The 23901-nt window shown below is 49.6% G+C and overlaps 1 protein-coding gene across 1 annotated transcript; it reads left to right on the top strand.

Annotated features, from left to right (window-relative positions):
* Window positions 1-242: 242 nt before the first annotated feature.
* On the top strand, window positions 243-23901 carry LOC135539288 (uncharacterized; the record flags this gene model as incomplete). The annotated part of the gene is made up of 6 exons (XM_064965115.1): window positions 243-571; window positions 5357-5494; window positions 5842-5984; window positions 18278-18453; window positions 18633-18733; window positions 22018-23901. Coding segments are annotated over 6 exons (1979 nt in total), but the record flags the coding sequence as incomplete, so codon positions are not given.

The raw sequence follows: 23901 nt of genomic DNA on the forward strand, positions 1-23901 counted from the left end.
CTTACTCAACAGTGACAGGAGCGCTCGAAACAAAAGACAATGACTAAATTGACAACTTTGTAAATGGAATGAAATTAACCAAAACTTGTTTCTCACAAGTGTAGAATAGGTTGTGCACCTCTGTAAACAGGGTGTCCACTCCTACAATGAGAACGGGAAGAATGGAACAATATTAAATGCATTAAAATAATTACCATAAAATACATTTGATATTTTTACCCCTTTTTCTCCCCAATTTTGAGGTATCAAATTGGTAGTAACAGTCTTGTCTCAACGCTGCAACTCCCGTAAGCCCTCTGGAGAGGCGACGGTCGAGAGCCAAGCATCCTCCGAAACACGACCCTGCCAAGACACTCTGCTTCTTGACAGACAGGAAGCCAGCCGCACCAACGTGTCAGACGAAGCCCCGTATAACTGGCGCCCGGCCCTCCACCAGGAACCGCTAGGGCGCGGTGAGACACGGACATCCCGGCCGGCCAAACCCTCCTCCAAACCGGACGACGCTGGGCCAATTGTGCGTCGCCTCATGAGTCTCCTGGTTGCAACACAGCCCGGGATCAAACCCGGATCTGTAGTGACTTAGACCACTGGACCACTCAGGAGGCAGTAGATAGAAATGATATGAGTGAAGGGTAAATGTACTGCTGGTGATACACTGTATGTCATGGAGAAGTGATTTACACAACAATCAAATGCCAACATGTCACACAGTGAAGTTGGGAGAGAGGTGCATGGTCCATCAGACGTCTGTATGGGCCAAGCAGCATTTACGGGGATCTGGCCTCCGCATCCGTCAGACCTGTCATACTTCTTGTGCATCACAGAGCTGTTGTCAAGGAAGTGAGTTAGTTTGTGTTTATACAGGATGTACCGCCCCCAACTACTGTCAATGTGGAGCTCTACGTATTGTTCTAATGTTTGGGAGGGGCATGGCGATGTGGGACGGTGCTGGATTTAGCCTCTGCATGTATCGCCCCCAACTACTGTCAATGTGGAGCTCTACGTATTGTTCTAATGTTTGGGAGGGGCATGGCGATGTGGGACGGTGCTGGATTTAGCCTCTGCATGTATCGCCCCCAACTACTGTCAATGTGGAGCTCACACCCTGCATATGCAGACTCCCACCACATTTTCGGATCAAGCATAAATGGGCTTTTAGTCCAGGCCTCCTGCAATGGATTAGTTCACTTTTTATTTTACCTTTATTTAACTATGCAAGTCAGTTAAGAACAAATTCTTATTTTCAATGACGGCCTAGGAACAGTGGGTTAACTGCCTGTTCAGGGGCAGAACGACAGATTTTGTACCTTGTCAGCTCGGGGATTTCAACTTGCAACCTTTCGGTTACTAGTCCAATGCTCTAACCACTAGGCTACACTGCCGCCTCACTGAAATGGGCGCATATGTATATGTTTTATATATAAAACAATCTTGGTCGACCAAACAATTGACCAGTCGGCTAATTGGGGCCCTAGTTTGGTAATATGATTGGCTGTTGTAATATGTCCCTGTACACTTTGTTAACACTGCTGCTGACCCTGTGAAAAGACACAGACCTCTAGTAGAGGATCATGTTTAGAAACAGATCGTCTATTAACTGTCTGAAGGAGAAGATGTTCCTCTGACACCATGTAACGTTCAGACAGATGGACTCTGCTCCAGGAGAACCTGACCTTATGATGAACTCTCTCTCTCTCTCTAGCCTGAGGATATTCTGTGGTGATAAGAATGGCTGGGCTGTAGTAGCTGTATTAGACAGGGGTGTAAGTGAATAGGGAGGACGTCTGGGACATTGAGACGAGCAGCGATCTGCTCCTCCTCATGTGTAGTCTTATTACCATGTTAGAGAGGGAGGACTGTGACCCTCGGGCCTACGGTCCGGAGACAGACAGGAGGGGGGTTTGAGGTTCTCTGTGGCTCTGAAGCTGCTATAAAACCTTCGTTCTTTCTTTCCTTCCTTTCAGCAGATGTACTCAGATCTGTAGGAACAAAGTGAGACAGTGAAGGAGACCGGGATGCACTTCTAGCTATTCAACAGGGCTTTTTACTACTGGGTGACAGCTGTACTGTGTAAAACAGGTTAGCTAGCACTACCATATTATATTATTATTATTATTATTATTATTATTATTATTATTATTATTATATTACTACCAGCTCTTTGAATGGTTGCTCTCTGTGTCTCAGAATAGGAATAGCTACAACTGTCGGATCTAGAAGCACAAGCATTTCACTACACTCGCAATAACATCTGCTAACCATGTGTATGTGACCAAAAATTTAGATTTTATTTGAATGGGAACTACTCTGATGTTATTGCACTAGCAGGTCATGTGCAGTTGTGGAATCTCATTCTCCTGACAGTCAGCCCCTCACTGGGTCTGTTGTGACTGTCTCTCTCAATCCTGACAGTCAGCCCCTCACTGGGTCTATTGTGACTGTCTCTCTCTGTCCTGACAGTCTGCCCCTCACTGGGTCTATTGTGACTGTCTCTCTCTGTCCTGACTGTCAGCCCCTCACTGGGTCTGTTGTGACTGTCTCTCTCAATCCTGACAGTCAGCCCCTCACTGGGTCTGTTGTGACTGTCTCTCTCAATCTTGACAGTCAGCCCCTCACTGGGTCTATTGTGACTGTCTCTCTCAATCCTGACAGTCAGCCCCTCACTGGGTCTGTTGTGACTGTCTCTCTCTGTCCTGACAGTCAGCCCCTCACTGGGTCTATTGTGACTGTCTCTCTCAATCCTGACAGTCAGCCCTCACTGGGTCTGTTGTGACTGTCTCTCTCAATCCTGACAGTCAGCCCCTCACTGGGTCTATTGTGACTGTCTCTCTCTGTCCTGACAGTCGGCCCCTCACTGGGGCTATTGTGACTGTCTCTCTCAATCCTGACAGTCAGCCCCTCACTGGGTCTATTGTGACTGTCTCTCTCAATCCTGACAGTCAGCCCCTCACTGGGTCTGTTGTGACTGTCTCTCTCTGTCCTGACAGTCAGCCCCTCACTGGGTCTATTGTGACTGTCTCTCTCAATCCTGACAGTCAGCCCCTCACTGGGTCTGTTGTGACTGTCTCTCTCAATCCTGACAGTCAGCCCCTCACTGGGTCTATTGTGACTGTCTCTCTCTGTCCTGACAGTCGGCCCCTCACTGGGGCTATTGTGACTGTCTCTCTCAATCCTGACAGTCAGCCCCTCACTGGGTCTATTGTGACTGTCTCTCTCAATCCTGACCGTCAGCCCCTCACTGGGTCTATTGTGACTGTCTCTCTCTGTCCTGACAGTCAGCCACTCACTGGGTCTATTGTGACTGTCTCTCTCAATCCTGACAGTCAGCCCCTCACTGGGTCTGTTGTGACTGTCTCTCTCAATCCTGACAGTCAGCCCCTCACTGGGTCTGTTGTGACTGTCTCTCTCAATCCTGACAGTCAGCCACTCACTGGGTCTGTTGTGACTGTCTCTCTCAATCCTGACAGTCAGCCCCTCACTGGGTCTATTGTGACTGTCTCTCTCAATCCTGACAGTCAGCCCCTCACTGGGTCTGTTGTGACTGTCTCTCTCTGTCCTGACAGTCAGCCCCTCACTGGGTCTATTGTGACTGTCTCTCTCAATCCTGACAGTCAGCCCCTCACTGGGTCTGTTGTGACTGTCTCTCTCTGTCCTGACTGTCAGCCCCTCACTGGGTCTATTGTGACTGTCTCTCTCAATCCTGACAGTCAGCCCCTCACTGGGTCTATTGTGACTGTCTCTCTCTGTCCTGACAGTCAGCCCCTCACTGGGTCTGTTGTGACTGTCTCTCTCTGTCCTGACAGTCAGCCCCTCACTGGGTCTATTGTGACTGTCTCTCAACCCTGACAGTCAGCCCCTCACTGGGTCTGTTGTGACTGTCTCTCTCTGTCCTGACAGTCAGCCCCTCACTGGGTCTGTTGTGACTGTCTCTCTCAATCCTGACAGTCAGCCCCTCACTGGGTCTATTGTGACTGTCTCTCTCAATCCTGACAGTCAGTCCCTCACTGGGTCTGTTGTGACTGTCTCTCTCAATCCTGACAGTCAGCCCCTCACTGGGTCTATTGTGACTGTCTCTCTCTGTCCTGACAGTCAGCCCCTCACTGGGTCTATTGTGACTGTCTCTCTCAATCCTGACAGTCAGCCCCTCACTGGGTCTATTGTGACTGTCTCTCTCAATCCTGACAGTCAGCCCCTCACTGGGTCTATTGTGACTGTCTCTCTCTGTCCTGACAGTCAGCCCTCACTGGGTCTGTTGTGACTGTCTCTCTCTGTCCTGACAGTCAGCCCCTCACTGGGTCTATTGTGACTGTCTCTCAACCCTGACAGTCAGCCCTCACTGGGTCTATTGTGACTGTCTCTCTGTCCTGACAGTCAGCCCCTCACTGGGTCTATTGTGACTGTCTCTCTCAATCCTGACAGTCAGCCCCTCACTGGGTCTATTGTGACTGTCTCTCTCTGTCCTGACAGTCAGCCCCTCACTGGGTCTATTGTGACTGTCTCTCTCTGTCCTGACAGTCAGCCCCTCACTGGGTCTATTGTGACTGTCTCTCTCAATCCTGACAGTCAGCCCCTCACTGGGTCTATTGTGACTGTCTCTCTCAAACCTGACAGTCAGCCCCTGTCAGGGGAAGGAGAGGCTGTTGAAGAGGAGAGCTGCAGTATTACTTGGCCCCAGTGGGGGGGGGGGGTTACAAGCAGCAGGTAGTCTGTAATCTCCCCCCCCCCCCAGTACCAGAGCAGTGTCTGATCTCCCAGTATCATTACTGTACAGCATCAGCTTTCACACTACTGATACTGCTGTAACATCAGATGTCCTCATGAAGTAGTGCTCTGTACATGGCTCAGCCTTCACACCAACACACACTGCATCTCTCTGGTTTGGGTTAGTGGTTGGACATCAGTCCTCAGGGGAACGAGTACTGTACATATTCAGTTCAACTGACTTGAACGTTTTTGTCTAGACCTCAACACTCCAGTGAACTGGTCTTACTGACTGGTTTACTGACTGGTCTTCTGTCTGTTTACTGACTGGTCTTACTGACTGGTTTACTGACTGGTCTTACTGACGGGTCTTACTGACGGGTCTTACTGACGGGTCTTACTGACGGGTCTTACTGACGGGTCTTACTGACGGGTCTTACTGACTGCTCTTACTGACTGCTCTTACTGACTGGTCTTACTGACTGGTCTTTCTGACGGGTCTTACTGACGGGTCTTACTGACGGGTCTTACTGACTGGTCTTACTGACGGGTCTTACTGACGGGTCTTACTGACGGGTCTTACTGACTGCTCTTACTGACTGGTCTTACTGACTGTTTTACTGACTGTTTTACTGTGCTCTACTATGTGTTCTAGGTAAAGAGAACGTACAGCCACGGGACGTACCGGGCAGGTGCCATGCGTCAGATCAGTCTGGTGGGGGCAGTGGACGAGGAGGTGGGGGATTACTTCCCAGAGTTCATCTCTATGCTGGAGGAGTCGCCCTTCCTAGAGGTGAGTAGCCCTGACACAGAATAATGATATAGATCCATCATTTTATAGATAATATCGATCTATAGGTAATATGTTGGATTTAGTCATTTAGGTTTCAAAATACGTTAGTTTGGGCCACATTGTTTAGGGAGAATTCAACTCATTGGATCTATAAACAAAGGAAAGTTGCCCTCTAGTGGTTGAGAAGGGTAATTATGGTTTTTCAACAACAACAAAAAAGCATTGGTTTTGATGGATGTCTGAAAGATTAGAGTTCCTCTTTCCTGTTCCAGTTTGTTTTCTCACACACCTCTATCTATCACTCTACTCCTCCTCATTGTAACTCTGGCGTACCCTTCTCCCTCCAGCGGACGCTACCGTGGGGTACGTTCTCCAGTCTGAAGCTGAAGAGTCCAACAGAGAGTGATGACGGGCCCATCATGTGGGTACGACCTGGGGAACAGATGATCCCTGTGGCTGACGTACCGAAGTCTCCCTACATAAGGAGAAGGTGAGGGCTCACTGTGCTCACAGGTAGTAGGTCCTACTTTCACACCCTGTGGCTGACGTACATCAAGTCTCCCTACATAAGGAGAAGGTGAGGGCTCACTGTGCTCACAGGTAGTAGGTCCTACTTTCACACCCTGTGGCTGACGTACCGAAGTCTCCCTACATAAGGAGAAGGTGAGGGCTCACTGTGCTCACAGGTAGTAGGTCCTACTTTCACACCCTGTGGCTGACGTACCAAAGTCTCCTACATAAGGAGAAGGTGAGGGCTCACTGTGCTCACAGGTAGTAGGTCCTACTTTCACACCCTGTGGCTGACGTACCAAAGTCTCCCTACATAAGGAGAAGGTGAGGGCTCACTGTGCTCACAGGTAGTAGGTCCTACTTTCACACCCTGTGGCTGACGTACCAAAGTCTCCCTACATAAGGAGAAGGTGAGGGCTCACTGTGCTCACAGGTAGTAGGTCCTACTTTCACACCCTGTGGCTGACGTATCGAAGTCTCCCTACATAAGGAGAAGGTGAGGGCTCACTGTGCTCACAGGTAGTAGGTCCTACTTTCACACCCTGTGGCTGACGTACCAAAGTCTCCCTACATAAGGAGAAGGTGAGGGCTCACTGTGCTCACAGGTAGTAGGTCCTACTTTCACACCCTGTGGCTGACGTACCAAAGTCTCCCTACATAAGGAGAAGGTGAGGGCTCACTGTGCTCACAGGTAGTAGGTCCTACTTTCACACCCTGTGGCTGACGTACCAAAGTCTCCCTACATAAGGAGAAGGTGAGGGCTCACTGTGCTCACAGGTAGTAGGTCCTACTTTCACACACAGATGCAAATGTCTGTTTTTTTTTTACGGGATCCTGCTTCAAAAGGAACTACTCAGGGTCTTAAATGGGAACATTATGTTCTATTCTCCTCATGGGGACCTGAAATGCATTTCCATTCAACATCCTATTTTCCTTAACCACTAATTGTAACTCTAACTAACCCCTACATTTAAAATAGCCTTTAAAAAATATATATATATACATTTAACCAGGTAGGCTAGTTGAGAACAAGTTCTCATTTACAACTGTGACCAAGATAAAGCAAAGCAGTGCGACACAAACAACAACACAGAGTTACACATGGAATAAACATACAGTCAATAATACAGTAGAGAAAAAGTCTATATACAGTGTGTGCAAAAGAGGTAAGATAAGGGAGGTAAGGCAATAAATAGACCATAGAAATGGAATAATTACAATATAGCAATTAAACACTGGAGTGATAGATGTGCAGAAGATGAATGTGCAAGTAGAGATACTGGGGTGCAAAGGAGCAAAATAAATAACAGTATGGGGATGAGGTAGTTGGATGGGCTATTTACAGATGGAAACCAGACTCGGAAACCAGATTTCATAGCGGAGAAGGTACGGTGGGATTCAAAATGGTCGGTGATCTGTTTGTTAACTTGGCTTTCGAAGACCTTAGAAAGGCAGGGTAGGATAGATAAAGGTCTGTAGCAGTTTGGGTCTAGAGTGTCACCCCCTTTGAAGAGGGGGATAACCGCGGCAGCTTTCCAACCTTTGTGGATCTCAAACGATACGACAGAGAGGTTGAACAGGCTGGTAATGGGGGGTTGCAACAATTTCGGCTGATGATTTTAGAAAGAGAGGGTCGATGCTGTGTTGATATTGGCTTCGGCTTCAGTGTCTGTTCTTCTTAAAAGAGAAGCTGATTTTCCACACGACACACGTGCAGAATGTACTTCACTCTGTCCAGCATTTAGCTATCTCTGTTCATCCTCCTCTCCTTTTCCTTCTGAATGTCCTGACTGTCATGTTGCTTTCCATAAACATGAGGTCTGCATCCCAAATCATACCCTATTCCCTATATAGTGCACTACTTTCAACCGGGCCAGGGCCCTGTAGGGCACTATGGAGAATTTTGTTGTCATTTGGGACGCAGCAGAAAGGAGTCTTGCTATCATCTCTGAACCTCTCAGCATCTCAGGATGAGGCCATGAGCTCATCTCTGAACCTCTCAGCATCTCAGGATGAGGCCATGAGCTCATCTCTGAACCTCTCAGCATCTCAGGATGAGGCCATGAGCTCATCTCTGAACCTCTCAGCATCTCAGGATGAGGCCATGAGCTCATCTCTGAACCTCTCAGCATCTCAGGATGAGGCCATGAGCTCATCTCTGAACCTCTCGGCATTTCAGGATGAGGCCATGAGCTCATCTCTGAACCTCTCAGCATCTCAGGATGAGGCCATGAGCTCATCTCTGAACCTCTCAGCATCTCAGGATGAGATGATGTCATTGTAGGCTACCGCCGTAGCAAATAGATTCTGCTTAGAAAGAGGGGAGGGAGACGAAAAGAGGAGATCGTCATGTTAAACAATGCTACAGCAGACAGGCTAGTCGACAAGCCCCCGCTGTGAGACGCTTCTCATTGTAACACTACACACACACACACACACACACACACACACACACACACACACTGGAGGAGCAGAAGGAGGAGCAGAAGGATAAGGGAGACCCATAGGTAATACATCTTATCCTCCACCGTATACTCCCCTTTACACAGACACACACACACACTGTGTTTTGGCTGCATGACGGCATCCTGTAAAATGGATGATTTATTTATAGGATGAGTCTTCACGCTCGGGGAATCCTCAGGGATCTTTTATAGGACACAGTAACACATGGTTTAGGGATCATACTGTACACAGGCATGGGAACTGTGAAAGACAGAGACAGACATGGTTTATGGATCATACTGTACACAGGCATGGGAACTGTGAAAGACAGAGACAGACATGGTTTATGGATCATACTGTACACAGGCATGGGAACTGTGAAAGACAGAGACAGACATGGTTTAGGGATCATACTGTACACAGGCATGGGAACTGTGAAAGACCGAGACAGACATGGTTTATGGATCATACTGTACACAGACATGGGAACTGTGAAAGACAGAGACAGACATGGTTTATGGATCATACTGTACACAGGCATGGGAACTGTGAAAGACAGAGACAGACATGGTTTATGGATCATACTGTACACAGGCATGGGAACTGTGAAAGACCGAGACAGACATGGTTTATGGATCATACTGTACACAGACATGGGAACTGTGAAAGACAGAGACAGACATGGTTTATGGATCATACTGTACACAGGCATGGGAACTGTGAAAGACAGAGACAGACATGGTTTATGGATCATACTGTACACAGGCATGGGAACTGTGAAAGACAGAGACAGACATGGTTTATGGATCATACTGTACACAGGCATGGGAACTGTGAAAGACAGAGACAGACATGGTTTATGGATCATACTGTACACAGACATGGGAACTGTGAAAGACAGAGACATACGTGGTTTATGGATCATACTGTACACAGGCATGGGAACTGTGAAAGACAGAGACAGACATGGTTTATGGATCATACTGTACACAGGCATGGGAACTGTGAAAGACAGAGACAGACATGGTTTAGGGATCATACTGTACACAGGCATGGGAACTGTGAAAGACAGACAGACATGGTTTATGGATCATAATGTACACAGGCATGGGAACTGTGAAAGACCGAGACACTCACTGTCTGTCCTCATAGATACTGTAGTATAGTGACTAGTACCTCACTGTCTGTCCTCATAGATACTGTAGTACAGTGACTAGTACCTCACTGTCTGTCCTCATAGATACTGTAGTATAGTGACTAGTACCTCACTGTCTGTCCTCATAGATACTGTAGTATAGTGACTAGTACCTCACTGTCTGTCCTCATAGATACTGTAGTACAGTGACTAGTACCTCACTGTCTGTCCTCATAGATACTGTAGTACAGTGACTAGTACCTCACTGTCTGTCCTCATAGATACTGTAGTATAGTGACTAGTACCTCACTGTCTGTCCTCATAGATACTGTAGTATAGTGACTAGTACCTCACTGTCTGTCCTCATAGATACTGTAGTACAGTGACTAGTACCTCACTGTCTGTCCTCATAGATACTGTAGTATAGTGACTAGTACCTCACTGTCTGTCCTCATAGATGGGGCGGCAGGTAGCATAGTGTTAGAGCGTTGGACTAGTTAGTAACCGAAAGGATCTAAATCTCAGAGCGGACAAGGTAAAAGTCTGTTGTTCTGCCCCTGAACAAGGCAGTCAACCCACTGTTCCCCAGTAGGCCATCATTGTAAATAAGATTTGTTCTTAACTGACTTGCCTGGTTAAATAAAATAAATAGATACTGTCGTACAGTGACTACTCTCCTGACTCGAACAGTATGACCAAATAGCCGTGGCCAATCGCTTCAGGCACAGGAGCCCAAAAATGCTGGGCTCTCTCCCTCCCCCTCCCTCTCCTTCCCTCCCCTTCCCTCGCCCTCCCTCTCCTTCCCTCCCTCTCCTTCCCTCCCCCTCCCTCTCCTTCCCTCCCTCTCCTTCCCTCCCCCTCCCTCTCCTTCCCTCCCCTCTCCTTCCCTCCCCTCTCCTTCCCTCCCCTCTCCTCCCTCCCCCTCTCCTCCCTCCCTCCCCCTCTTCTCCCTCCCCCTCCCTCTCCTTCCCTCTTCTCCCTCCCCTCTATCTCCTTCCCTCCCCTCCTCCCCCTCTTCTCCCTCCCCCTCTTCTCCCTCCCCCTCTCCTCCCTCCCTCCCCCTCTTCTCCCTCTTCTCCCTCCCTCCTCCCCTCTCCTTCCCTCCCCTCCCTCTCCTTCCCTCCCCCTCCCTCTCCTTCCCCTCCCTCTCCTTCCCTCTCCCTCTCCTTCCCTCCCCCTCTCCTTCCCCCTCCCTCTCCTTCCCCCTCCCCCTCTCCTTCCCTCCCCCTCTCCTTCCCTCCCCCTCTCCTTCCCTCCCCCTCTCCTTCCCTCCCCCTCTCCTCCCTCCCCCTCTCCTCCCCTCCCTCCCCCTCTTCTCCCTCCCCCTCCCTCTCCTTCCCTCTTCTCCCTCCCCCTCCCTCTCCTTCCCTCCCCTCCTCCCCCTCTTCTCCCTCCCCCTCTTCTCCCTCCCCTCTCCTCCCTCCCTCCCCCTCTTCTCCCTCCCCCTCCCTCTCCTTCCCTCCCCCCTCCTCCCCCTCTTCTCCCTCCCCCCTCCCTCTCCTTCCCTCTTCTCCCTCCCCCTCCCTCTCCTTCCCTCCCCCTCCTCCCCCTCTTCTCCCTCTCCTTCCCTCTTCTCCCTCCCCCTCCCTCTCCTTCCCTCCCCCCTCCTCCCCCTCTTCTCCCTCCCCCTCTTCTCCCTCCCCCTCTTCTCCCTCCCCCTCTCCTCCCTCCCTCCCCCTCTTCTCCCTCCCCCTCCCTCTCCTTCCCTCTTCTCCCTCCCCTCCCTCTCCTTCCATCCCCTCCTCCCCCCCTCTTCTCCCTCCCCTCCTCCCCCCTTCTCCCTCCCCCTTCCTCTCCTTCCCTCTCCTCTCCTTCCCTCCCCCTCTCCTTCCCCCTCCCTCTCCTTCCCCCTCCCTCTCCTTCCCTCCCCTCTCTCCTTCCCTCCCCCCTCCTTCCCTCCCCTCCCCCTCTCCTTCCCTCCCCCCTCTCCTCCCTCCCTCCCCTCTTCTCCCTCCCCCTCCCTCTCCTTCCCTCTTCTCCCTCCCCCTCCCTCTCCTTCCCTCCTTCCCTCCCCCTCCTCCCCCTCTTCTCCCTCCCCCTCTTCTCCCTCCCCCTCTCCTTCCCTCCCCCTCTCCTTCCCCCTCCCTCTCCTTCCCCCTCCCTCTCCTTCCCTCCCCCCTCTCCTCTCCTCCCTCCCCCCTCTTCTCCCTCCCCCTCCCTCTCCTTCCCTCTTCTCCCTCCCCCTCCCTCTCCTTCCCTCCCCCTCCTCCCCCTCTTCTCCCTCCCCCTCTTCTCCCTCCCCCTCTCCTTCCCTCCCCCTCTTCTCCCTCCCCAGAGTGCTGTCTGTTTCTTCTGTTGAAACGTTTTCTCTGGGTCTCAGCTTTACATGTATTACTTCATCCAGGCAGAAGTCCTGTCCTACTCCTGCATACTAAACAGTGCTCGGGTTACATCACAAATGGCACACTAACCCCTATATAGTACACTACTGTAGGACACGATATAGGGAATATGGTGTGATTTGTGACACAGGCACTATCTCCTCGTTGGTTGTTTCACCCTGTGATGTTCTCTAGTGTAATGAATGTTAAATGTTAGGATGTACTCACACTGCCTTTACACTGGCTGTGTTACCCCTCTCTCTGACTAAACACTGGCTGTGTTACCCCTCTCTCTGACTAAACACTGGCCATGTTACCCCTCTCTCTGACTAAACACTGGCGGTGTTACCCCTCCCTCTGACTAAACACTGGCGGTGTTACCCCTCTCTCTGACTAAACACTGGCTGTGTTACCCCTCTCTCTGATTAAACACTGGCTGTGTTACCCCTCTCTCTGACTAAACACTGGCTGTGTTACCCCTCTCTGATTAAACACTGGCTGTGTTACCCCTCTCTCTGACTAAACACTGGCTGTGTTACCCCTCTCTCTGACTAAACACTGGCTGTGTTACCCCTCTCTCTGACTAAACACTGGCGTTACCCCTCTCTCTGACTAAACACTGGCGGCGGTACCCCCTCTCTCTGACTAAACACTGGCTGTTACCCCTCTCTCTGACTAAACACTGGCTGTGTTACCCCTCTCTCTGACTAAACACTGGCTGTGTTACACCTCTCTCTGACTAAACACTGGCTGTGTTACCCCTCTCTCTGACTAAACACTGGCTGTGTTACCCCTCTCTCTGACTAAACACTGGCTGTGTTACCCTCTCTCTGACTAAACACTGGCTGTGTTACCCCTCTCTCTGACTAAACACTGGCTGTGTTACCCCTCTCTGACTAAACACTGGCGGTTTTACCCCTCTCTCTGACTAAACACTGGCTGTGTTACCCCTCTCTCTGACTAAACACTGGCTGTGTTACCCCTCTCTCTGACTAAACACTGGCGGTGTTACCCCTCTCTCTGATTAAACACTGGCGGTGTTACCCCTCTCTCTGACTAAACACTGGCGGTGTTACCCCTCTCTCTGATTAAACACTGGCGGTGTTACCCCTCTCTCTGACTAAACACTGGCGGTGTTACCCCTCTCTCTGACTAAACACTGGCTGTGTTACCCCTCTCTCTGACTAAACACTGGCTGTGTTACCCCTCTCTCTGATTAAACACTGGCTGTGTTACCCCTCTCTCTGACTAAACACTGGCGGCGGTACCCCTCTCTGACTAAACACTGGCTGTGTTACCCCTCTCTCTGACTAAACACTGGCTGTGTTACCCTCTCTCTGACTAAACACTGGCGGCGTTACCCCTCTCTCTGACTAAACACTGGCGGTGTTACCTCTCTCTGACTAAACACTGGCTGTTACCCCTCTCTCTGACTAAACACTGGCTGTGTTACCCCTCTCTCTGACTAAACACTGGCTGTGTTACCCCTCTCTCTGACTAAACACTGGCTGTGTTACCCCTCTCTCTGACTAAACACTGGCTGTGTTACCCCTCTCTGACTAAACACTGGCGGTTTTACCCCTCTCTCTGACTAAACACTGGCTGTGTTACCCCTCTCTCTGACTAAACACTGGCTGTGTTACCCCTCTCTCTGACTAAACACTGGCGGTGTTACCCCTCTCTCTGATTAAACACTGGCGGTGTTACCCCTCCATCTGACTAAACACTGGCGGTGTTACCCCTCTCTCTGACTAAACACTGGCGGTGTTACCCCTCTCTCTGACTAAACACTGGCGGTGTTACCCCTCTCTGACTAAACACTGGCGGTGTTACCCCTCTCTCTGACTAAACACTGGCTGTGTTACCCCTCTCTCTGACTAAACACTGGCGGTGTTACCCCTCCCTCTGACTAAACACTGGCGGTGTTACCCCTCTCTCTGACTAAACACTGGCTGTGTTACCCCTCTCTCTGACTAAACACTGGCTGTGTTACCCCTCTCTCTGATTAAACACTGGCTGTGTTACCCCTCTCTCTGACTAAACACTGGCGGCGGTACCCCTCTCTGACTAAACACTGGCTGTTACCCCTCTCTCTGACTAAACACTGGCTGTGTTACCCCTCTCTCTGACTAAACACTGGCTGTGTTACCCCTCTCTCTGACTAAACACTGGCTGTGTTACCCCTCTCTCTGACTAAACACTGGCTGTGTTACCCCTCTCTCTGACTAAACACTGGCTGTGTTACCCCTCTCTCTGACTAAACACTGGCTGTGTTACCCCTCTCTCTGACTAAACACTGGCTGTGTTACCCCTCTCTCTGACTAAACACTGGCTGTGTTTACCCCTCTCTGACTAAACACTGGCGGTTTTACCCCTCTCTCTGACTAAACACTGGCTGTGTTACCCCTCTCTCTGACTAAACACTGGCTGTGTTACCCCTCTCTCTGACTAAACACTGGCAGTGTTACCCCTCTCTCTGATTAAACACTGGCGGTGTTACCCCTCTCTCTGACTAAACACTGGCGGTGTTACCCCTCTCTCTGATTAAACACTGGCGGTGTTACCCCTCTCTCTGACTAAACACTGGCGGTGTTACCCCTCTCTCTGACTAAACACTGGCGGTGTTACCCCTCTCTCTGACTAAACACTGGCGGTGTTACCCCTCTCTCTGACTAAACACTGGCGGTGTTACCCCTCTCTCTGACTAAACACTGGCGGTGTTACCCCTCCCTCTGACTAAACACTGGCGGTGTTACCCCTCCCTCTGACTAAACACTGGCGGTGTTACCCCTCTCTCTGACTAAACACTGGCGGTGTTACCCCTCTCTCTGACTAAACACTGGCGGTGTTACCCCTCTCTCTGATTAAACACTGGCGGTGTTACCCCTCTCTCTGACTAAACACTGGCTGTGTTACCCCTCTCTCTGACTAAACACTGGCGGCGTTACCCCTCTCTCTGACTAAACACTGGCGGCGGTACCCCTCTCTCTGACTAAACACTGGCTGTTACCCCTCTCTCTGACTAAACACTGGCTGTGTTACCCCTCTCTCTGACTAAACACTGGCTGTGTTACACCTCTCTCTGACTAAACACTGGCTGTGTTACCCCTCTCTCTGACTAAACACTGGCTGTGTTACCCCTCTCTCTGACTAAACACTGGCTGTGTTACCCCTCTCTCTGACTAAACACTGGCTGTGTTACCCCTCTCTCTGACTAAACACTGGCTGTGTTACCCCTCTCTGACTAAACACTGGCGGTTTTACCCCTCTCTCTGACTAAACACTGGCTGTGTTACCCTCTCTCTGACTAAACACTGGCTGTGTTACCCCTCTCTCTGACTAAACACTGGCGGTGTTACCCCTCTCTCTGATTAAACACTGGCGGTGTTACCCCTCTCTCTGACTAAACACTGGCGGTGTTACCCCTCTCTCTGATTAAACACTGGCGGTGTTACCCCTCTCTCTGACTAAACACTGGCGGTGTTACCCCTCTCTCTGACTAAACACTGGCTGTGTTACCCCTCTCTCTGACTAAACACTGGCTGTGTTACCCCTCTCTCTGATTAAACACTGGCTGTGTTACCCCTCTCTCTGACTAAACACTGGCGGCGGTACCCCTCTCTGACTAAACACTGGCTGTGTTACCCCTCTCTCTGACTAAACACTGGCTGTGTTACCCCCTCTCTCTGACTAAACACTGGCGGCGTTACCCTCTCTCTGACTAAACACTGGCGGTGTTACCCCTCTCTCTGACTAAACACTGGCTGTTACCCCCTCTCTGACTAAACACTGGCTTTGTTACCCCTCTCTCTGACTAAACACTGGCTGTGTTACCCCTCTCTCTGACTAAACACTGGCTGTGTTACCCCTCTCTCTGACTAAACACTGGCTGTGTTACCCCTCTCTGACTAAACACTGGCGGTTTTACCCCTCTCTCTGACTAAACACTGGCTGTGTTACCCCTCTCTCTGACTAAACACTGGCTGTGTTACCCCTCTCTCTGACTAAACACTGGCGGTGTTACCCCTCTCTCTGATTAAACACTGGCGGTGTTACCCCTCCATCTGACTAAACACTGGCGGTGTTACCCCTCTCTCTGACTAAACACTGGCGGTGTTACCTCTCTCTGACTAAACACTGGCGGCGTTACCCCTCTCTGACTAAACACTGGCGGTGTTACCCCTCTCTCTGACTAAACACTGGCTGTGTTACCCCTCTCTCTGACTAAACACTGGCGGTGTTACCCCTCCCTCTGACTAAACACTGGCGGTGTTACCCCTCTCTCTGACTAAACACTGGCTGTGTTACCCCTCTCTCTGACTAAACACTGGCTGTGTTACCCCCCTCTCTCTGATTAAACACTGGCTGTGTTACCCCTCTCTCTGTCTAAACACTGGCGGCGGTACCCCTCTCTCTGACTAAACACTGGCTGTTACCCCTCTCTCTGACTAAACACTGGCTGTGTTACCCCTCTCTCTGACTAAACACTGGCTGTGTTACCCCTCTCTCTGACTAAACACTGGCTGTGTTACCCCTCTCTCTGACTAAACACTGGCTGTGTTACCTCTCTCTGACTAAACACTGGCTGTGTTACCCCTCTCTCTGACTAAACACTGGCTGTGTTACCCCTCTCTCTGACTAAACACTGGCTGTGTTTACCCCTCTCTGACTAAACACTGGCGGTTTTACCCCTCTCTCTGACTAAACACTGGCTGTGTTACCCCTCTCTCTGACTAAACACTGGCTGTGTTACCCCTCTCTCTGACTAAACACTGGCAGTGTTACCCCTCTCTCTGATTAAACACTGGCGGTGTTACCCCCTCTCTGACTAAACACTGGCGGTGTTACCCCCTCTCTGATTAAACACTGGCGGTGTTACCCCTCTCTCTGACTAAACACTGGCGGTGTTACCCCTCTCTCTGACTAAACACTGGCGGTGTTACCCCTCTCTCTGACTAAACACTGGCGGTGTTACTCTCTCTCTGACTAAACACTGGCGGTGTTACCCCCTCTCTGACTAAACACTGGCGGTGTTACCCTCCTCTGACTAAACACTGGCGGTGTTACCCCTCCCTCTGACTAAACACTGGCGGTGTTACCCCTCTCTCTGACTAAACACTGGCGGTGTTACCCCTCTCTCTGACTAAACACTGGCGGTGTTACCCCTCTCTCTGATTAAACACTGGCGGTGTTACCCCTCTCTCTGACTAAACACTGGCGGTGTTACCCCTCCCTCTGACTAAACACTGGCGGTGTTACCCCTCCCTCTGACTAAACACTGGCGGTGTTACCCCTCTCTCTGACTAAACACTGGCGGTGTTACCCCTCCCTCTGACTAAACACTGGCGGTGTTACCCCTCTCTCTGATTAAACACTGGCGGTGTTACCCCTCCATCTGACTAAACACTGGCGGTGTTACCCCTCTCTCTGACTAAACACTGGCGGTGTTACCCCTCTCTCTGATTAAACACTGGCGGTGTTACCCCTCTCTGACTAAACACTGGCGGTGTTACCCCTCTCTCTGACTAAACACTGGCTGTGTTACCCCTCTCTCTGACTAAACACTGGCGGTGTTATCCCTCTCTCTGACTAAACACTGGCTGTGTTACCCCTCTCTCTGACTAAACACTGGCTGTGTTACCCCTCTCTCTGACTAAACACTGGCTGTGTTACCCCTCTCTCTGACTAAACACTGGCTGTGTTACCCCTCTCTCTGACTAAACACTGGCTGTGTTACCCCTCTCTCTGACTAAACACTGGCGGTGTTACCCCTCTCTCTGACTAAACACTGGCGGTGTTACCCCTCTCTCTGACTAAACACTGGCGGTGTTACCCCTCTCTCTGACTAAACACTGGCCGTGTTACCCCTCTCTCTGACTAAACACTGGCGGTGTTACCTCTCTCTGACTAAACACTGGCTCTGTGGGGTCGCTCATGAATGTGGTGTTATAGGACATTGCGGTATATTCCTAGTTCTGGAACGCTGCAGTGTGTGTGGGCTTCAGAGGAGACTGGTGGGAGGAGCAATAGGACAGCAGGCTCATTGTAATGGTCTCTAGAACCAGACGGCTTACTTCCGGCTCTCCGGTGGTCTCTGGGACCAGACAGCTTACTTCCGGCTCTCCGGTGGTCTCTGGGACCAGACAGCTTACTTCCGGCTCTCCGGTGGTCTCTGGAACCAGACAGCTTACTAAGCTACAAGGTCAGGGATATCCGAGACTAGCTCTCCAGAGGCAGGATGCTGGATCAGGATTTTAAAAAATCTGTTATATAGTATCATATGGTAATTGATGATTGATTGATTATTTTGGTCTTATTATGGCCGCCTGCTATAGAAGTTTGTGTTAATCTCAATGTCCTCTCCTCCTCCAGGTCAACCAATGAGATCAAGAACCTGCAGTACCTACCTCGGGCCAGCGAGCCTCGTGAGATGCTGTTCGATGACCGGACACGTGCCCACGCTGACCACATCGGACAGGGATTCGAGAGGCAGACCACCGCCGCTGTAGGGGTGCTCAAGGCCGTGCGCTGTGGAGAGAGGTGGGTGCTTTTAACACCCGGATATATGATAATGTATTGTCTTTAGTAGATGACTTTAAACTGTAGGCCTATTGAGGCTGTATTTAGTATCCAACAATCGTCCAACTAATCCGTTACAAGACCGCTGCATAATCTGATTGGAAATCAATGGTTATAATCGATCTTCTCTCTGTCTCTGTAGCCGGAGCCCCTCGCGTTACCAAAGACGTGATCTGTTTCCATGCTGGAGACTTCCCTAATGTAGTCCAGAGGTTACAACTGGACCTGCACGAACCACCTCTGTCCCAGGTGAGCTGCACCTGTCCTCTACCTCGTTTCTATTAGTTAAGATGGCAGCGGAGACAATGGCTGCTGTTTCATGGGCTCTTAAACAACTCTGCTATTTTGTTTTGTTTTTTTTTTCTTGCATTTTTTTGTAACTTATTTTGTAACTTATTCTGTCTCTTATGACTGAAAGCTTCTGGAAAACAGAACAGCGATTTACTCACTTCGAACTTGATGAAGAACATTTCTTTAATGAGTTGGATGACTTGTGGAGATGCCTGGTGGAGATTAGAGGTCGACCAATTATATGATTTGTCAACACGAATACCAGTTATTGGAGGACCAAAAAAGCCGGTACCGATTAATCGGACGATTTATATATATTTATTTTATTTATGTATTATTTATTTGTAATAATTCAATAAAATCAATTTAGTCTCAAATAAATTAAACATGTTCAATTTGGTTTAAATAATGCAAAAACAAAGTGTTGGTGTTTGCCAAGTGCAATATTTGCCATATTTGTCAAGATTGATTGTTTTTTTAAAGTTTAATGCTCGCTAGCAACTTACCTTGGCTCCTTGCTGCACTCGCGTAACAGGTAGTCAGCCTGCCACGCAGTCTCCTCGTGGATTCCAATGTAACCGGCCATAATCTGTCATCTGTCATCATTAAGTTTGCTGATGACACATCAGTGGTAGACCTGATCACCAACAACCATGAGACAGCACATAGGGAGGAGGTAAGAGACCTGGCCATGTGGTGCCAGGACTAAAACCTCTCCCTCAACGTGATCAAGACTAAAGAGATGATTGTGGACTACAGGAAAAGGAGGATTGGGAGCATTCTGACTGGTTGCATCGCTGCCTGGTGCGGCTACTGCTCGGCCTCCAATCGCAAGGCATCACAGAGGGTAGTGCGTACGGCCCAGTAAATCACTGAGGCCAAGCTTTCTGCCATCCAGGACCACTATACCAGGTGGTGTCAGAGGAAGGCCCTAAAAAATGTCAGACTCCGGGCTCCCAAGTCATAGACTGTTCTCTGTGCGACTGCACGGCAAGCGGTACCGGAGTGCCAACTCTAGGTCCAAGAGGCTTCTAAACAGCTTTAACCCCCAAGCCATAAGACTCCTGAACAGCTAATCAAATGACCACCCAGACTACTTGCATTGCCCCCCCCCCCCTCTTTTACGCTGCTGCTACTCTGTGGTCTATGCACTTTAATAACTCTACCCTAATGTACATATTACCTCAATTACCTCGACTAACCGGTGCCCCCGTATATTAACTCTGTACCGGTACCCCTTGTATATTACCTCACAACTGTTATTTTACTGCTGCTCTTTAATTATTAGTCACTTTTATTTCTTATTTTTCTTAACTGCATTGTTGGTTAAGGGCTTGTAAGTAAGCATTTCACTGTAAGATCTACACCTGTTGTATTTAGCTCGTGACAAAACATTTGATTTGATATTGCATGAAACAAGGTAGCTTATCCACAGCCCTATGCACTGTACTGCCACCCTCTGGCTAGATGTGGCACTACACTGTGCTATCTCTAACAGAGACCCTCCAGGAGGACTCAGTGCCTGTCCTACATTAAAGTAATCCTCCAGGAGGACTCAGTGCCTGTCCTACATTCAAGTAATCCTCCAGGAGGGCTCAGGCCTACATTAAAGTGATCCTCCAGGAGGGCTCAGGGCCTGTCTTACATTAACCAGTTAAACGTAATCCCCAAAATGAATGATTTATCATGACAGGGCCAGAAACAATAACTAGTAATGCTGCATACTCCAAGAACGGTTCATATCTCACCTTTACGGTAAAAATAGTTTTAAATGGCTGAGGTGGCGTCACTTTTGATGACACAAGTTCAAGTACACAGTACAAATATAACGTATTTATATAACAAATATAACATCTTTCCTATTCAACAAACTATGAAGGCTTGTTATATAGTATATATATAGTATAATCAAATGATAAAAATGACTTTCACCTTCCTTCTAACTGTGAAAAACATATTTGTATGATTTAGTGTTGGAGAAAATGAGCAAGTTTTCTCTCTTGATCAAACCTTCTGCCTCCATCCATGTGAACGTCTCAGAGCTCCTAGCTTGGCTTCCTGAACTCGCTAGGAACTCTCCTTTCAACTCATTAATATTGTCATTCAATGACAAAGTTAGGGTTAGGGTTTTTTTCAAATCTACGAATTATTTTAGATTACTGGCTATAAATCGACAACTACTATTTTCTGCTGCGCTACGATGTAAGGATTGCAGGCATATGTGGTGTTAGTGGCTGTGATGTAGTCAGCCTGGAGTTGATGGACAGTCGGAAGGGTGAATGACAGGTTTGGAGGGACATCCCAGCTCCAAATGGTGTCAGATTTCACACCCTCCTTCACACAGGTGTCTGTGAGAATCAGGGCTACCGCTCAATGCAAGCTATTTCCATCTACGGTGTCCACAGATCGATTTATAAGCCAAAATGTCAGTTGTAACCGGTACCAGAACCATGCAGCTCCCCAAAACAGGGGACTTGACATCTGAGAGGTTTTTAAAGAGACCCTCCAGGAGGGCTCAGGGCCTGTCCGCCATTAAAGAGACACTCCAGGAGGGCTCAGGGCCTGTCCTCCATTAAAGAGACCCTCCAGGAGGGCTCAGGGCCTGTCCGCCATTAAAGAGACCCTCCAGGAGGGCTCAGGGCCTGTCCGCCATTAAAGAGACCCTCCAGGAGGGCTCAGGGCCTGTCCTCCATTAAAGAGACCCTCCAGGAGGGCTCAGGGCCTGTCCGCCATTAAAGAGACCCTCCAGGAAGGCTCAGGGCCTGTCCTCTATTAAAGAGACCCTCCAGGAGGGCTCAGGGCCTGTCCGCCATTAAAGAGACCCTCCAGGAGGGCTCAGGGCCTGTCCGCCATTAAAGAGACCCTCCAGGAAGGCTCAGGGCCTGTCCGCCATTAAAGAGACCCTCCAGGAGGGCTCAGGGCCTGTCCTCCATTAAAGAGACCCTCCAGGAGGGCTCAGGGCCTGTCCTCCATTAGTGTCTCTAAAGCTGCAGTTTTGTTTTAATTAGGAGCAGCTGAGAGGTGATTTCACAGCATCCGTCTGCGTTTGCTTTACAAATGTTCAACCCAGAGCTGGATCCTTCAGCACTAGTGATTTGAATTACTCCCCTGGTTTAGAACAATATGGGAACAGCTCAGTGGATCTTCTCCTCCAGTGTGTTTTGAGGTGAAAAAGATGCACATTGAGAAAATCCCCAGTGTCTATGGTGAGTACACTGTGTAACTCTCTCTCTCTCCCTCAGTGTGTGCAGTGGGTGGACGACGCTAAGCTGAACCAGCTGAGACGCGAGGGGATCCGCTACGCCCGTATCCAGCTGTACGACAACGACATCTACTACATCCCTCGTAGTGTGGTTCATCAGTTCAAGACTGTCTCTGCTGTCTGCAGCCTGGCATGGCACATCCGCTTAAAACAATATCACCAAGAGCCTCCGGCCGAGGAGGAGAGGAAGGTGGACGTGTCGACGCTACAAGTCAAACAGGAGCAGTTTGGGGATGCCTTGATGGGAGGGACCACAGCTCCTCTCACGGACCCCAAACCCCCCACAGACAGAGACACTGCCCACCCGGAGGTCAAAGTGGAACCTCAACCTGCAGATATAAGGCTGCCCAAGCCCTCTGTCACCTCACCCAGCGCCCCCCTAACTCCCTCCAAATCGTCTTTCCAGGACACCAAGCCCAAATCACATCACCATCATCCCCACTACTACCACCACCACCATCACTCAGAATTACATCAAACCACTACCACACACTCTTCCTTGTCTTCCTCACTCAAACCCTCCCCCACCTCCACCCCCCCATCCTCTCCCAAACCCAGTCCGTCATCCTCTTGTACCCCCTCTCCCAAATCTAGTCCCACTTCTACACACTCTCCTCTCTTCAAACCCAGCCCGGCTTCCACTCGAACCCCCAGTCCCTCTCCCTCACGTAAACCCTGCCACACCCCTACTCACAACCCTATCCTTACCCATATTCCTACCCTTACCCACACCCCTATCCTTACCCACACCTCCATCCTTACCCATACCCACACCCCTATCCTTACCCACACCCCTACCCTTACCCCTATCCCCTTTTTGACACCCTCCGCTGCACCCCTTCTATCTTCTTCAAGCCTGGCCTCCAGCCACACAGAGAGCAGGACCCCTACACCCCAGTTCCGGGCCCAACCCCAGCCCAGACCGGACAAACCCCAGGACAAAGACACTTCTCTTTACACCAAGGCCCCAGTCACCCCCCCGGAAACACGGCCTCCTGGCCCCCCGCACCGCTCCTCCCTCTCCTTTAAACACCACCAGCAAGAGCAGCAGCAGAAAGACTGTTTCTACTGATCTTTGTACACAGTGTTTTAAAATGGCTCTTCGGGGTTCTGTTTTGATCCCATCTAAAGGAAGGAGAAGACAGAAATTAAACCATGATATCAACACGGTGTGTGATGTATTCTAAGGAACACGTAAAGCTCTGTTGGGTCTGCATCCTAAATGGAGCCCTGTTCCCTATATAGGGATCTACTTTGTGACCAGGGCCCATAGGAGAGAGATCTGTTCAAAAGTAGTGCACTATATTGGAAATAGGGTGCTCTTTAGGATGCACACTTCTCTGTTCTGTTACCGAATGAATACATTGCAAATGTAACATTCCTCAGTGCCTGTCCATAACTGTGTAGCCTGGTCCCAGATCAGTTTGTATTGTCTTGTCTCCATTGTTGACCGTACAGTAGGAGTTGGCTTGGCAAGAACACATAAACTGATCTGGGACTCAGGCTAATATCTGTGAACTGTCAAAGCACTTAGGGCCAGAAGCACTGGTACTCTGCAGGTCTGACAAACATACAGGTCCTTAAATAATATATTTGACTTTTAGGTTGTAGATGGATTATTATTAGAGCTGACATTAACATATATATATTTTTTGTAAGATGATGAGACATTATTTTAAAGGATCCAGGCTTTTTTTTGTTCCCCTCAGAGGCTTATTTATATCAAGGAAGCTTTTAGTTTTCATTTTTGTTCGATTTTAATTGTCAGCACTGTAGTGTAAATAACTTTTTGTAAGGAGAAAAACTTGTAGTGTGATTTCTACATAAATATGGACCTCTTAATAAAGGTTAACGTTACGAGTGA

Source organism: Oncorhynchus masou, unplaced genomic scaffold (genome assembly GCF_036934945.1).
Source record: "Oncorhynchus masou masou isolate Uvic2021 unplaced genomic scaffold, UVic_Omas_1.1 unplaced_scaffold_850, whole genome shotgun sequence".
Classification (NCBI taxonomy): domain Eukaryota; kingdom Metazoa; phylum Chordata; class Actinopteri; order Salmoniformes; family Salmonidae; genus Oncorhynchus; species Oncorhynchus masou.